At 42.6% G+C, this 16,799-nt stretch overlaps 1 protein-coding gene across 13 annotated transcripts in view; it reads right to left on the minus strand.

The window, feature by feature from the left end:
• The window catches only part of camk2g1 (calcium/calmodulin-dependent protein kinase (CaM kinase) II gamma 1), a 73,389-nt gene that overhangs the window by 46,748 nt on the left and 9,842 nt on the right, over positions 1 to 16,799 (minus strand). For all 13 annotated transcript variants that reach the window (XM_084077485.1, XM_084077487.1, XM_084077490.1 and 10 more), the window contains exons 3-5: positions 13,178 to 13,237; positions 3,859 to 3,913; positions 3,561 to 3,626 (exon numbers count right to left, since the gene is read on the minus strand). In XM_084077485.1, coding sequence (XP_083933611.1) covers positions 3,561 to 3,626; positions 3,859 to 3,913; positions 13,178 to 13,237 — 181 coding nt within the window. The remainder of the gene's footprint in view (positions 1 to 3,560; positions 3,627 to 3,858; positions 3,914 to 13,177; positions 13,238 to 16,799) is intronic.

Here is a 16,799-nt window from a genome sequence, read left to right on the forward strand (position 1 = left end):
CAAATGTTTTATTCTAGTCATTAAGCTACTAATATAGACTGAAGTAATTAAAGCAGGTCATGTTTGCATGTTTGGAATTGTAACAGCTGAAATCAACAACATATCAGTAATCCGATATTAACCTGCGAGCCACATTAAGTTAAGGTGGGGGCCGCATGTGGCCCCCGGGCCGCCAGTTGCCCATGTATGTCCTAGTGAATGCCCATACCTGTCAGGTAAAAATAACTGACCGACCGGCCGGCCACTTTTTCAACGGCCTAGTTTCCAGAAGCCCATTAATCCCATTGATTTACTGATGACATGAATTGTAACAATGATTTACTGATGACATGAATTGTAACCATAATCCATTTGATTCTGGGCCAAAAAAAAAAAGGAATTTGGTATTTGTATTTTAGGGAAATATTCTATTGAGAATTATCGTTATTTCTTTAAAGATTTTATTTTAAATAAATGTAATGCCATTTGTATGTGTGTGTGGGGGAGAGAGAAATATCTGTATGACATTTTTTTTGTTAATTGAGAAATCAATTAACATGTTAATAAAATAAATTTAAAACGAAAAACGCACATTTTTAAATTGAAAATGCAAAAAAAGGCCTAAATTACAAGACTGTGTACATTTTAAGAGACTAATAAAACATTGCGCATACATTTCCAACGCTTCCACCCTAAGACTAGTTTAGCCTGCTTCTTCTTTAACCTTTGTCATTGTTATGGTGTAAACGATGCACGGCTATCCCTCCGGGCTATGGGATCTAGTGGTAGCAGAAACTCACGTGACATTCACGGGGGCAGTAATAATACCATGGTAACACGACCAATCAGACGTGTCGCTGCGACACTTTAGGATTGTGTGGAGTGTTAAGTATTTCTCCATGACATCGCTAATATAAAAAAAATCTAAAAATATGTTTTCCTTGAAGCCTCACTATGTAACTTCTTTTTTATGAATAAAATTTAATTTTGTGCAAAGTGTATGGTAGAGTATGTTAATACAATATTACTTATACAATTATAATAATATAATAATAATACATACGATTTATATAGCGCTTTTCTAGATACTCAAAGTCGCTTTACAGAGCAAATATAAAAACAACTTTATTAGAAATAACTGGTGGTTAAAAAGGTTATAGCTATAAAAGAAAGGTAAACTAAACAAAAGGGAGGGGCGGGGGTTGGGGTTTTAGATCTGAAAAGGTGGGGTTTTTTTTGTGTGGTTTTAAAAATGGTGAGGGTGGGGGCAGCTGGGAGTGAGTTCTACAGTGAGGGGGCAGCCGCCAACAAGGCCCCCGTCACCCCAGGTACGATTGGGGTGGTTGCCTTTTGTCTCCCTGCTCTTCTATTGAGACATTTAGATGGTGTCAAAGGCATGTCTCACCTAGACACAGGATCTGACACGAATTCTGACCTGACGGTCAAAATTCTATTCATCCCCCGAGCAAGCAGGCCGGCTCCATAAGCTCAATGGTAAAAGTCAGCACTTGCGCAGGAAACCGGTTTCAAATCCGGGGTACAAGAGTTACAGTTACATAGTGCAGCTTTAACATTAGGTTGATTTCATACAGACTGGTGGCTTCTACAGGAACATATATACCCTTGTTTCACAACCACGAGGCTCGTCTACCGTGGATGGGTTATTGGTTTACGATGGTATGGCCAATAATAAAAATCCTCTATGCAGAATAAAAAATGTTTTACTCCTGGATCCTCACTGTTGTGAGCTCCATAAGCAGCTTGTGAATCCCATGTGTGTCAGAGGGGACATGCGGGCTGTCTACAGGGACAGGGGACTGACTGCTGCTGCACCCAGGGGGCAATTGGCAATTCATATAAACTGGGGGAGCAAAATGAAAAATGATGAACAAAAACAAATTCACAGATGTACACAGACAGATGTGTGAGTGCATCAGAGCTGGTTAAAATCTCCCTACCTACAGCCAATCATGTCCTTATCCCTGGGCTAACGGGGGGGGGGGGTGATCCAGGCTAAACAGCCAATGAGGTTTAACCACTTAAGCCCTACGCCGGACAAGAACTGTCTGCTACAGAAGAGCGTCTAAGCGGAAGCACAGGAAGTGCCGCCAATGATAACGTGCACATCTGCTTACATTCCGAAGGGAAAAAAAGGAAATCGTGCCGTGATTGGTCGAAAAAGATAGCTACACTCTTTGCCCGGTAGTAGTTATTTTCCAGGCTTTTCTCCACGTGAGATGAGAAAAGGTTGGGAATGGGAAAGATGTTACTTAACCCATTAAGACCGGGAACGCATCTGTGTCATTTTTTCATTTGAGCTAAAAAGCATTATTTTACACTTTGGCTATTCAAAAATAGCAGCTCTACAAGCTCATATAATAGGCACCGAGTGCCACGCTACGAGCTTGTACATCTGCTATTTTTGAAAAATGGTGAAAATGTGTGCAAATCTTTGAATATTTACATTCTTTTAAAGCAAACATTAACTCAAATCTTTCCTTCTGGGGGTCCCTGGAACAAAATATTTTGAGATGGGGATCCGCGGCCAAATTCATATCATTTTGGGGGTCCTTGACATGAAAAAGTTTGAGAACCACTGATATAGAAACATTAGAAGACATTTTGCAGAATCGGAACCTCAGGCCTCAATGGGTTAAAGTCCCATTTTGTATTCCAGCTATTAGAAAACAGCCGATCGAACAAGCTCACAACGTTGTGAGCTTGTAGATCGGCTATTTTTTTTAAAAATGGCGGTTCGCGAGGCGCACGTTGATGCCCAGACCCTAGTATCCAGGGATCAGGTTTGTTGCGTCACTAGTCCAGACAGGCTCCAGGGTGGAAAGGTCAAGCTTGGGACTCGCTCCCAACACCCCTCAGGGTGTTTGTTATGTATGCGTGTGTGTGCGTGTTAACTGTGTGCGTTTGTATATGTGCATCTAAAGCCCCCCCCCCCCCCCCCTTGTGCAGAACAAGACAAAAGACCCCTTAATCCAATTATACAGCAAGGCCCATAAGCCGCACCACACAGCAACAGGAGGAAGACAGTAGGAGGAGGGAGGGGAACACATGGAAAGGCAGAGGAAGGAGGAAGAAGAAGCACAAATGCAGAGGAGGAGGAGGACAACGCAGGGAGTATAGGAGACAAAGGAAGTGATAGTGTTGGACCGAGGAGACTGGAGGAGAAGAGAGAGACAGAGAGAGAGAGAGGGGTAGCATACTGATGCACTCGTTGACACCAGGAATGCAGTCGCTGACAGGAATACAAGTAGACCAATAATCACCGGAGGGGAGAGTGTGTGCGTGTGTGCGTGTGCGTGTGCGTGTGTGTGTGTGTGCGTGTGAGAGAGACAGAGAGATTGTGAGTTTCTACGTGCCCATGAATCCTGTTAATTATTTCTCTATGTTTAATACACAGTAAAAACCCTCAGTGTTAATTCAACTCTTTTGAGAGCGTGCAAATGGAACCGAAACGGACCCTTACGGGTCCGTTTCGGTTCCATTTGTACGCTCTCAAAAAGAGGGGCCGTGTAGTAGAGCGAGTTCTTGTGTGTCGGTGTTCCATTGGAGACAGCAGCACATACCTGGCATCGGCCTCGCTGTAGTACTCCCTGGCTACAATGTCTTCAAACAACTCTCCCCCTGTCACCCTGAGAGGGAGAGAGACAGAGACAGAGAGGGGGAGAGAGGGAGAGAAAGGGGGGGAGAGACAGAGAAAGAGAGACAGGGGGAGAGAGAGAGAAGAGAGAGGCAAGGCTGTTAGCATACACATACAAACCGACCATAGTCACGCGCATGGATACAATCTCAAATGTCACAGCGTGTGTGTGCTTGTGTGTGTGCGCGCGTGTGTGTGCGCGTGTGTGTGAAGAAGATACTCACAGGTCAAAGACAAGGTAATGAAAGCCTTCCTCTGAAATGCTGTCATGGAGTCTCACTGCAAAGAGAGAAAGAAGCAGAACGAGGGGGAGGAGGAGAAGTGGAGGGGATGGGATGGGGGGGGCCGAGAGAGGAAGAGAAAGATGGGAATGAGGGAACAGTTAAAGCAAATACAAAAGGGAATACTCCACAGCTTTTCGACCTTATCTCTCCACGTGTTTAGCGGTAGGAATGATGATCAATACGAGGTGTTAAGTCTGTCAAGGATCTCTGTGTGGCCGACGAGGCAGCAAATCGAAAAGCGACACACAGTTCATGTCTGTACAATGGAGTGGTCGCTTGGACATGGAAAGAAAAAAAAAAACCTACAGCCATTCTCCTGTCTGCCACTAGGGTGTAACGGCTTTAGGGAACCGTCTGATCGAGAACCATGCCTTCGCAGTGAATTCTGGGTATTGTAAGATCAGACGGCAAAGCACCATGTTCAGAATGGGACCGAAAAGTAGCATTTTCTCAGCTGGTATTGCGTGCAAAACTTTGTTTTTGTTCTTTTTGCATCGATCGACAGAATTAACACCACAAACTGACTAAACGTGCATAAAGCTGACATGGGGCATTCCTAAAAATCTCACAGTATCCTCTCCAACCCCATAGCTCTGCAGGCTGATGTGTTTCTACTCTCTGAGGAAAACAGAAACCCCTTTAAAACAGCCTTAAAGGCCGCGTGCATTTTCAGAACGTGTTTATTTTAATGATCAATCAACCCGATTGTCTTCTGGCTTGAAAGAATGGAACTGACACAGTATACTTCCAAGTTCCTATTTATCACAATGAAAAGTTATTGTTCACAAGGTTTTAAAGAGACAGAATACCATGAAATGTTTTATATACATTTATATCAATCAAATCTTTTGTGGGGGCTATGTATATGTATGATTGCTATGTGTTGTCTTTTTGCTCCGTTTTTGTTTGTTGTTTTATTATAGACATTTACTACAATTGCCATATTGCTGTGTTATATACCTGAAAATGCCAAATAAATATATTGTTTTTAAAAAAAAAATCTTTTGTGGGGGCCCGCTTGCAATATCCCTGACGGCCCACAGTTTGGGCATCGCTGTCGTGGTCTATTGGAATAAGAAAATGTAGAAAACAGCTAGCACACAATAAATGTCCTTTGTTATCAACGCTGAAATGCGTCCACTGCTTTGTCCGCAGAGAGGTAAATAAAACTATGTGTAAAGGACATTTATTGTGTGCTGGCTGTTCTCTCAGTTTGGTGATATTGTTGAGCCGTGTGCACCTTGAGACTTTTGTTTAATCTGGAGTGTTGCAGGCATTCTGCTTTGAAGTGCTTTCTCATATGGAATTTAAAATACAATTTCAGGTCAACACTTGCATCCCACGTCTATAATGTGTTATTATAAGGAGTTATAAAGCATTATGATCTGCTTAGAACACTTTATAATTGTAGTTATAAGCACTCAGAAATATGCATCAAGCTTTATTAACAATAATCATAACACATTATAAAGGATTACATAATGACTTCAAAGTATTATGATTCATAATTGCTGGAAACATATCTGCCAGTACCCAGCAGTTATGAAGTATTATAATACGTCATTAGTCATTATAAAGGGCTTTATAATGTGTTATGATTGCATTATGAGTGCTTATGAGTGCTTATAACTTCAAGCAGTTATAACACATTACAAGTATGTTTATAGTGCATTATGGGCCTGGGATGCATAGCAACGGTTACCAACTGTCCCATCCGTTTCTGCAGTTCTTTTTTTTTGTTCTTTTTAACCCCTTTTTCTCCCAAATTTAGTAGTTATGCCGTAATGGACCCTTCGCTAAGCTCCACCCACTCCACTGTGCCAGACCAAGGTTTAGCAAGCTGTGTTTCTCGCCCATTGACATGCATGTTATATAAATAATGGATCATTTCAGGAGCAAGAGCTTCAAAATCTCTTCTAAATCTAGTCAACAAGGCCTGCAGTAGGCTATGCACTCCCCGTATTTTCAGTTAATTTAAATAATGTCATGCACGAGGGAGAAACGGTATCCAACTCAATCAACTTTAACGTCATTATCATTTATCACCGGTCTGGACAGGAGTTTTCAGGTACCGCACTGTTAGTAGCAGTTAATAAATAGATGAATTAATATAGCCTACTTTAATGTGCGGAATCCAAAACAGGCAGCGCTGCGATTCAGAATTTCTGGTATGTTGAACTCGGAACTTGAGCTTTAGAAGTTACTGACTGTCTCCATAACACATACACCTGCTATCAAAATATTAACAGCCTGAACTACACACGTGTTCCCATTTGCTTATGAATCTAATAGTGATTCAGGATAAACCATGTCAAAGTAACCATCGGCGTCAACTTATCAGCATCAGATCACTGCTACTGTACTGATCATTGGCTCTAAAGTCAAGATCACCATTTTGCTGTAAACACAAGGACAATTTCAGAGCCCGCCAAGGGTAGCAGCTAAAAAGCTAGCATGCACAGGTTGTACTTTTCACATTCATTGGGGTAAAATCCAATGAACAGGGGTAAACCTTTCAACACGACTTGGGCGGTGAGTGTTAGGCCGGAGGAGTAGGGCGAATTCTCTACGTCCTCCCAGTAGGGGCTCCTCACTGGCAGGTGAGTCAGTAGGATACAACAGAGCAGTGACTACACACACAGAAATGTGTGTGTGGGGAGGAATCAATTGGCCTAACGACTAAATTGGGCAGAAAAAGGGGTAAAATGCAAAAACAACAAAAGCAATGTTGAAAATGATGACAGTGTAGCTTTAACCACGTAAGCCCTGTATATTTTGCCGTATGACGAATAGCGGGAAAATAGCAGCATCTACAAGCTTGTTTCAAAAATAAATTTGCCTATGATGACAAAAATAGGGGAACGCCAGGGTTAATGAATGAATGTCGAATGTGGTGACAGTGTCCCTTTAAAAAGGAATGACAACATAGCCAGCGGACGGCTGGGCTGGGATGATGATGATGATGATGATGATAAAGCAGGTTGCAGGTTACACAGCCGAGCCCCGACAGCACAGCACAGCACAGACACAGCACAGCACAGCACAGCACGGCACGGCACGGCACAGACACGGCACGGCACGGCACGGCACGGCACGGCACGGCACGGCACGGCACAGACACAGACACAGACACAGACACAGACACAGACACAGACACAGACACAGCACAGCACAGACACAGCAGACACAGCAGACACAGCACAGACACAGCACAGCACAGACACAGCACAGCACAGCACAGCACAGACACAGCACAGCACAGACACAGCACAGTACAGCACAGCACAGACACAGCACAGCACAGACACAGCACAGCACAGCACAGCACAGCACAGACACAGCACAGCACAGCACAGACACAGCAGCACAGCACAGACACAGCACAGACACAGCACAGACACAGACACAGCACAGCACAGACACAGCACAGACACAGCACAGACACAGACACAGCACAGCACAGCACAGCACAGCACGGCCATGCCGGGGTTATGTAAAATAAAGTATCAGTTGTATAACAATAAGACGACGACGCAGGATGGCCCTGCAGCACGAAATGAGAGAGAGAACGCTCACTCCTCCTCCTCCTCCTCCTCCTCCCATCCTCTCTCTCTCTCTCTCTCTCTCTCTCTCTCTCTCTCTCTCTCTCTCTCCATCTGTCTCCCACTCCTGCTCTCTCCTCTCTCTCTCTCTCCTCTTCCCATCTGTCTCTTTCCCGTGCCCTCTTTTTGTCCAAAGTTTCAACCAGGCCCGTGTTGGTATATGTCAAGAGAGGGGGGGGGGGGGGGGGGAGGAAGGGAGCGAGACGGAGAGAGAGAGAGAGAGTGAGAGTGAGAGAGTAGAGTGAGAGAGAGAGAGGAGGCGAGGGGTGTGCTGTGTGCCTGGGGGGATGACAGAGAAACTAGGACAGCGAAGAAAAGAGGAAACTAAGGAGGAGGCCAGTTAAAAAAGGTGTCGCTGGTTAAGCACCCCCGCGAAACCACCCACCCATCCACCCACCCACCCTCCATTCCTCTACAACAGCGGTTCTCAAAGTGAGGTCCGGGGACCAGTGTTGCCAGATTCTGTGAGAGAAACAAGCAACCAGGTCTTGAAAATAGCCGATCTACAAGCTCACAACGCGTCGTGATGCGACGCGTTGTGAGCTTGTAGATCGGCTATTTTCAAATAAAACCTTGCGGGGAAATTATAATAAGCAGATCTGGCAACCCTGCCCCCCCCCCCCCCCCCCCCCAGGGGTCCTTGAGGGGGTTCCAGGGGGTCACCAGCGCCAAATGTGATAATAATCACACCATCAAAATCAGCTTACATGTTTGAAAAATCTGAACACAGATCTTGTAAGGGGGTCCCACACCCTGCCTGGCACAAACTATTTTCATATGGGGGTCCGCGCCCATGGCCAGATTGATATTAATTTGGGGGTCCTTGACAATTAAGGAAGGCACAAAGGAAGAGTGGGCACCTGGATGTAAGATTTGCTATTTTGTCCAAAATGTAAAAAAAAATGATATAGTATACATGATGATTCGAACATTCACGGTACATCATTATCAGACCTACATTTAACCCTTCAACTTCTTTTTTATGCCCAAAATGACTGGATATACAGGTTTTGTAGCAATTGTAGAAATATTAGACCAAATGTTCAATCATGTTCTAATCTGTATACATTACTTAAGACATTTTGATTTTGAACCAAATATCCAATTTCACATTGAGGTGCCCACTCTTCCCGTTATCCTTGACATGACAGAGATTGATGACCACGGCTCTACAACACCACTCCTCAGGGAGCCCTGGTAATGCTGGCTTAGGTAACGTATGTTTTTCAGAATAATGTTGAGATTTAGAAGACATTTGTAGAATCGGCTTCAGGTCTTAGCGAGTCCTAGACACAACCGATTACCAGTTTTGCCAAAAAGCGCAACATCTTGAACTCAATTTGAAAAACATATTATTTTGATTGAAAGTGTCTATTTGAGAGGGAGAGAATAGCCAGCACACAATGACTGTCCTTTTCACATAGTTTATTTACCTCTCCACAGACAGAACGACCGACGCGTTTTTTGCGGGTCTGTAACTATGACAGTGAACCAAATATACACTAACTTCCGTTAAATTAACATGGAAGTATTTTATTGGGGTACCAGATATTTAAAAACAATGATATGAAGTATTCCTGCGACATACTAGCATCATGTCCAGGGGGGTGTACGGTTTTAGACGCGGTTGCCGGGGATAACCGCAGTTTGGGTGGATTTGGGTCAATCCAATATGATTATTAGTGAATATTGGATAAACCGCAGGTGAAATAATGCGGAAAATAAATTAATAACATCTATCTATAAAGCAACCCGATCGCCAGAGGAAACGTTCTCATTGAACGTTTTTCAGCGTTTCTCAAAATCCGTGCATAGACTACTGGAAAACCACAAATTCCGTGCATAGCCGCCTCGCATCTCCCCCATTGTGACTAAACCATTTCGGAGCCGCGCAGTCTCAAGGGAATTGTCGCTTTGTGAAGGACCACCGAGCGTGCTAAAGCGCGCGAGTTGCCGTCCTGAACATAGCGACATTCCCTTGAGCCTACTCAGCGGCGTTTGAGTTACGTACCGATAGGCACAGAATCGTAAATTTTGTTGTGGGGACTGCTCTACTTCCTGGTTTTTCCGGGTTGCGACTGGTTACGCCCACCGTGGGACTCCCCGTACATATGCACGGAATTTGGGGGTTTCTAGGCGACTATGCACGGAATGACGTGCACAAATCCGTGCAATGTATATTAATTCTCTGGCGATCAGGCTGCTATAAAGGCCTAATATAGCTTTTAAAAAGAGCAAAATCTCGGCGTGCGTGCGTGCGTTTGTAGTATTTTAATATTACGTAATTTTCCATCAGGCACAAATTAGCCGCCTACGACACTTGCTTTTGCCGGCAAGGGGTCCTTCCACGTTCTAAACAACAACACAGTGGACTAAAGGCAGCTATAGTTAGAGAGAAACGGAGGATTTAAACCAAAAAAACAAAACAAAAAAGTTTGGCGTGGGAGTGATTTAGTGGTTCTCAAACTTTTTCATGTCAAGGACCCCCTAATTGACACTTATTACCCCGCGGACCCCCATTTGAAAAGATAAGCCAGGGACCCCAATAAGAGAAGGTTTTTACGGCTCTCTAGCAGTGATTCTCAACCATTTTAATTTCAAGGACCCCCAGTTTGACATGCATTAGTCTACGGACCCCCATTTAATGGCATGCATACCTCTGGGACCCCAATTCACATTGTAAAACCAATGTTAATTTAACTCTGAGAGTGTACAAATGGAACCAAATGGACCCGTTAGGGTCCATTTGGTTCCATTTGTACACACTCAGAGTTACAGACCCATAAGGGTCCATTTGGGTCCTGTCCATCATTTAGCTGGGGACCCCCTGGAACCCCCTCAAGTACCCCTGGGGGTCCCCGGACCCCACTTTGAGAACCAATGATTTAGTGAAGTTCTTAACCCTGCAGACGACCGGATACGTCTTTGAAAAGTTGCGACGTGAGAAAGTGACGGAGGGCTTGTTGTTGTTACCATGGATATGTATTGTATACACAGTCACTGCATCGGTGATCGCAACAGTGGTGAGTGAAATTGTTTGCACAAGTTGTACGCATCCATATAGAATCCCATGTGCATCCCTGCGGTGCGGCCGGTGTGGATCTATAAATAGGATGATATAATTAATGCGGGTGGGATGATGGATGGATATAATGAAAGTGTACACGCGGATTCGGGTGACGAAAAAGCCCAGCCGCGCATCTCTATTGTACATCATCATCGCCTAACGGTACAGAAACAGGAGATGCTGCCCTATGGGGCCACATGGCTCGGCAAGGCTTACTTATATCAAATAATGGGCGTCTGTGGCCTAACGCATATCAAACTGGGGGTGTCTTCAAATGAAAAAAGTTTGAGAGTAGAGAGAGAACTGGGATAGACGACCAGCAGCAGACCAGGGTTTGAACCACTGGACTCTGCATCAACCTCGTATTTTGTCGTACTGTAAACATATGATGCATCACCGTGCCCTGCTGTTGAGACCGTCCAGCCTCGGTGAGACTTTATACACATAATACGGTAATAATAGTGATCCTAATCAATATTGGACCACTTCATTTACTAGGTTCTTTGCCCCATTAAGACCTGGAGAAGCATCTGTGTCATTTTTAGATTTTAGCTAAAAAGCATTATTTTACACTTTGGCTATTCAAAAATAGCAGATATACAAGCTCATAGCGCGGCACCGAGTGCCGCGCTACGAGCTTGTAGATCTGCTATTTTTGAAAAATAGTGAAAATGTGTGCAAATCTTTGAACATATATATTTTTAAAGCAAACATTTATAACTCAAATCTTCTGCTTCTGGGGGGGTCCCTGGAACAAAATATTTTGAGATGGGGGATGGCTAAATACATTTTGGGGGGTCCTTGACAAGAAAAAGTTTGGGAACCACTGATATAGAAACATACGTTTTTTTAAAAAAAACAGTTTAGCACTTTTTGTAGAATCGGCCTCAGGTCTTAATGGGTTAACCACCTTCCACCAGACCAGAGAGGTATTTTAGGCATGTCATTATAGGTGAAGATTTTCAAAAAGTATGAAAATCCACAAGCTTACAACGGCGCTGTACAACAACGGCAAAACGTTGTACCGTCTGTTGTATAACGAAGTATAAAATAGGGCTTAAGTGGTTAAGAAATAACACAAACCATGGATGGAATCCATGAAAGTGTGAGAGATAAACAGCTGTTGCAAGGTGCTTTATAAATGATATACACTGGCGCCATGAGTTAAAACACCAAGGTTCAATCCCATTTGTTACCGAGCTTCCACTGAGTGAGTGGTCTTATTACTCTGGGGTCAGTGGACAAAGATGATTGCGATATAATCCACTGACCTTCCTTTAGATCAGTGGTTTCTCAACCTTTTTTGCGCTCTGGACCAATAGCATATTTTGAACAACCCTCAAGGACGACGGCCACAACAATACAGCATATACTGTCCTGTATATTTAGTATTTAGGAAGGCATAATACGGTTTTATTTTTTCACATTAAAAGGACGACTTTGCCCATTTTCAACCTATCTTCATATAATTGGTCCTCGACAATGCTCATTATAATAGTACCATTTACCATCATTTTAATGATGTTAAAGCCAGTCGTTTCAAGCTGGAGTCACACACCAATCCTTTAGATCAGCTATTTACAGTCCATTTCAAATAAATCAAGCCCTTCACAGCCAATATTTAATTTCAAGCTTTCCCCCCCCCCCCACTACACCAATTAGTTAAGAAAAAACAATTCTTAACTTTGATGGACTTATGAAATATTAAACATACCTTTGATGAAATATGAAACTTTTGATACAAAAATATATTATATTTTGTTTTGTTTTTTATTTTCCACCTGTAATTATGCCATGGTCCATATCCCACTGGTTGAGAAATAGTGGAATAGATACACTTTGCATTGGAGGGGGGGGGGGCAGACAATTCACACTCCTACCGACATAAAAGGTGCCATAATGTAACCGCGGTACAATGGTTCTTTTATTTGATTTTGCCATTTTTGTCTCATCTGTTTAAGAAAGTAGGTAGCTGATATATTGCACTTTTACCTTAGCGCTAGGTATACTCTTGGTTGCTTGTTTTTGCAGGAAATGTACTTAAAACTTCTGGTGATTAGTAGTTTTCGTTCCCTACCTATGTTGAATACACTTATTGTAAGTCGCTTTGGATAAAAGCGTCTGCTAAATGACTGTAATGTAATGTAATGTAATGTAGAAGAACCTTTCTAGGGGCCAATATAGAACCGTTTTGTTAAAGTGGGTGAATTTCTCACAAGCAGCTCCAAATAGCTTATCAGGCTTTGACAGATTCTCTCTTGATACTGATAATACAACTCAGCCAGTTCTCAGCCTTAATAACTGATTCTTGGAGTTACTCCGATGAAGAACCTTACCCTACATGGGCTGAGAGGAAACACACACACACACACACACACACACACACAGCTTGTGTGGACAGGCTTAACCTTACACCTCATCACTGCATACCTAATACCTAATATACTATCCCCTACCCTAAAATGGCTTTGGAAAGCATCGAGATATTAGAATGTCCTCGCCGTCCAGGACTTTATGAATAGGATACCTTGCATGTAACACACACTGGACGTGTACAAACCCGCACACACACACACACACACACACTCACCGATGTTGGGGTGCTTCAGCAGACGGCATATCCGTGCTTCTCTCTCCAGCTTCTGATGGTCTGAGGGAGACAGGAAGCAAAATATTAAAGGCGGGTTATAGCCAAGAAAGATATTTCATACTGCATATCGTTGCTTCTCTTTGTATGCATCACCATATTTCAAGTTATCGTAAATTAATGTCCTACTGGCCCCAGACCGCTGCGCTGACCTGGCAGTCCGGGCACTTAGGCTCTAATGTAGCCTGACAGTGCATCGCGGGTTCGAGTTCCAGACGATCTACACTGCATGTCTCTCCCCATCTCTTTCTCCCTGTTTCCTGTCCATCTCCACTTAACCCATTGAGACCTGAAGCCGATTCTACAGGTCTCCTAAATCTCAACAGTATTCTGAAAAACGTATGTTTCTGTATCAGTGGTTCTCAATCTTTTTCATGTCAAGGACCCCCAAAATTATATGAATTTGGCCACGGACCCCCATCAAAATATGTTGTTCCAGGGACCCCCAGAAGCAAAGATTTGAGTTAAAATGTTCGCTTTAAAAATATATATATTCCAAGATTTGCACACATTTTCTAGATTTTTCAAAAATAGCAGATCTACAAGCTCATAGCGCGGCACTCGGTGCCGCGCTATGAGCTTGTATATCTGCTATTTTTGAATAGCCAAAGTGTAAAATAATGCTATTTAGCTCAAATCAGAAATTACACAGATGCAGGTCTCAATGGGTTAAAAGTATCAATAAAGGCAGAAAAGCCACAAAATATCTTTAAAAAACTAAAATAAAATAATGTTCTACTTTGTCGTACAACAGCGTTGCACAAAAGTAGCCGATCTACACACTCGCAAGGTGTCGCGTTCCGCATTGTGAGCTTGTAGATCGGCTACTTTTTGTCAAACTTTGAAAAATAAAAAAGTGGTTAATAATACATATATATATATATATCAATGAAAAGTATTAACAAGAGCTTGTGACTACATAATAACTACATTGTATCCACTGGAACACAGTTTTTAATGTTTTTATTTTTTTATTTCCTGAACAGTTAACGGTTTTGGACATACAAGGTTTCCACCGCAGACAGCGACGCTATTTACGATGAGGGTACTGTGTTCATTCATAGCCAACAAATTATTATATCCACTAACCATTCATGTCTATAAATGTTATATTAAATTACTTAAGCCCAAGTCATTTGATGAATACATGTTCAACAATTGGGCCTGTATGTCAGTCATATAATCATATAATCAGGGATCATAAAGAGCCGTCACAGAATGGGCATTACAAAACCGCCCTCATTTTGACTGGATGGCTCTGTAATGGCCATTCTGAACAGGCCGCTTTAGAATGCTTTTTCTGTTAGACTCCACACAGTGATTCTCAACGTGCGGGCTGGGGACCACTTTCGGGCCACGGGGGTATTACAAGTGGGGCCCCAAATAATTGGCAAAACACACAATTGTATTGGTCACATTAATGTAAAAAATATAAAACTATGTGGAGGCTGGCGGACGTTTCCTGTGTGTCACTGCCTGACTATTTCGCCGTTTCCTGTCAATCTCCACTGTACTATCAAATAAAAAAGGCAGAGAACCCCCCAAAAATATATTTAAAAAAACATGATATAGCAAACATGCTATAAATGTTTGAAAATGTATGAACATTTTTCAACATGGAAACGAGGATGACGTTTATGCAAAATAATTGGGATTATCTCAAATCATTGCGATTAGGCGATTATGTAATCATTGTGACAGGCCTAGGGGCAGTGTGACAGGATTGGGTTCCAAAGCAGTGGGCGTAGGTTTGTTAGCGGCTGCTTTTCATCTCCGTTCTAGCGACAACATCCTCCCATTTAGACGTCCACACACAGATGGAATTGGTACTAGGTGGAGATCTGCGATTGGCTGGCAATGCAAGTGTTTAACAGTCACAGTCGACGCTACCGCAGAATTAGGAAGTCCAATGTAATAACTGTCAAACTGTGTAATGTTTTGGGTTGTGCAACGGTATTACCATAAATTTTAGTTTTTATCAATTTAGTCACTTCCATCTATCTATTAGTGGTATTATGATGGTATTATACATTTACGTTCCATGATCAATTAAATGTCTGTTTTATCATTTAAAAAAAAAACTCTGCAAAGCCTCTGCAAGCATAGTTCACTGAAACTAGTGAATCTAACATAATATCAGAGTTTGCCCTTTGCTCTGTGTATTTGTGATGCAGACTAACATAAAACCGTAAATATTAAGACAAAGGCTTGAAGGGGCCGTGGATTATTTTGAAAAACAAAAAAGGATGACATTGCTGTCTGGTGGAAACAACCTTGTATGTCCAAAACCTTTAGATTTTATTTCAATAAAATAGTGAAAATAGCAGATCTACAAGCTCACAACATGACACGCGTTGTGAGCTTGTAGATCTGCTATTTTCACTACTTTTGTGTGACGCTCTTTGTATGACAAAGTAGGGCATTGATTTAAAACACAAACAGTTGAAATATGGAAGATACAAGGTTTCTTTCTGACCCGACAGCAACAATGACAGCAACTGGGTTGGACAGTAAAACGTTATACAGCCCAAGTGTGAATCTTGTCACTTTAAGCAAAGCGCCAATGACCACAAGCGCCGTTTTAGTTGGGGTCATGCAAAAATTCATCTGCAAATTACTGTGTGGCTGTGTTATGCAAGAGGTGTGTGCGTGTGTGTGTGTGTGTGTGTGTGTACAAATGGGTTAGTCTGAGGCCCAGTGGTAGAACATTGCAGTGCTGGCATTTCTAGTGCGTAAGAGGGAACAACACACAGAATGCTAGCAAGAACAGTCAACAACACACACACGCACACAATGAAAAAAGAAAAAAACATCCTCTACTAAAGCCTTGTGTTTGTTTCAGGATATAAAACTGTATCGTATATCCAAACTATGCGTGCGTTCAATCAATCGTCACTGTCTGTCTGTCGGGTGGAAAACTTGTATGTCCAAAACTGTAACTTTTTAAGAAATGCAAAAAAATAAAATAAATAAAAACCTGTGTTCCAATAGATCCAATGTTGGTGTTATTATTTAGTCACAAGCCCTTGTTAATGATCACCATTGGTTGAATATTTATAGAACTCAAATACAGCAGATCGACAAGCTCACAACGCGACGCAATGCGACTGCGAGCCCGTAGATTGGCTATTCTTGCTACTTTTGTGTGACACTGTAGCGTGACGAGGTCGGGCATTCATTTAGAACTTCAAAAAGTTGAAATACAGAGATTAGGGTTGGGATCCTTTAGGATTTTAACGATTCCGGTACCTTAACAATTCCTATAGGGGGTTCAAAATGGACCCTTACAGGTCTGTAACTCTGAGAGTGTACAAATGGAACCTTACAGGTCAGGTCTGTAACTCTGAGAGTGTACAAATGGAACCAAATGGACTCTTACGGGTCCATTTGGTTCCATTTGCACACTCTCAGAGTTATGGCTGTCCTTGAAATTAAAACAAGTTTTAGAACCACTGGTATAGTAATCGTATAGCAGACATGAAGTCCACATAACCAGCTCTGACAGCGTGATAAAACCGGTTCCAGAAACGGTTCCAAAATGTGATGGAACCGATTCCGGTTCCTT

The sequence above is a fragment of the Gymnoscopelus microlampas genome (genome assembly GCF_963454915.1).
Source record: "Gymnoscopelus microlampas genome assembly, chromosome: 14".
NCBI lineage: Eukaryota > Metazoa > Chordata > Actinopteri > Myctophiformes > Myctophidae > Gymnoscopelus > Gymnoscopelus microlampas.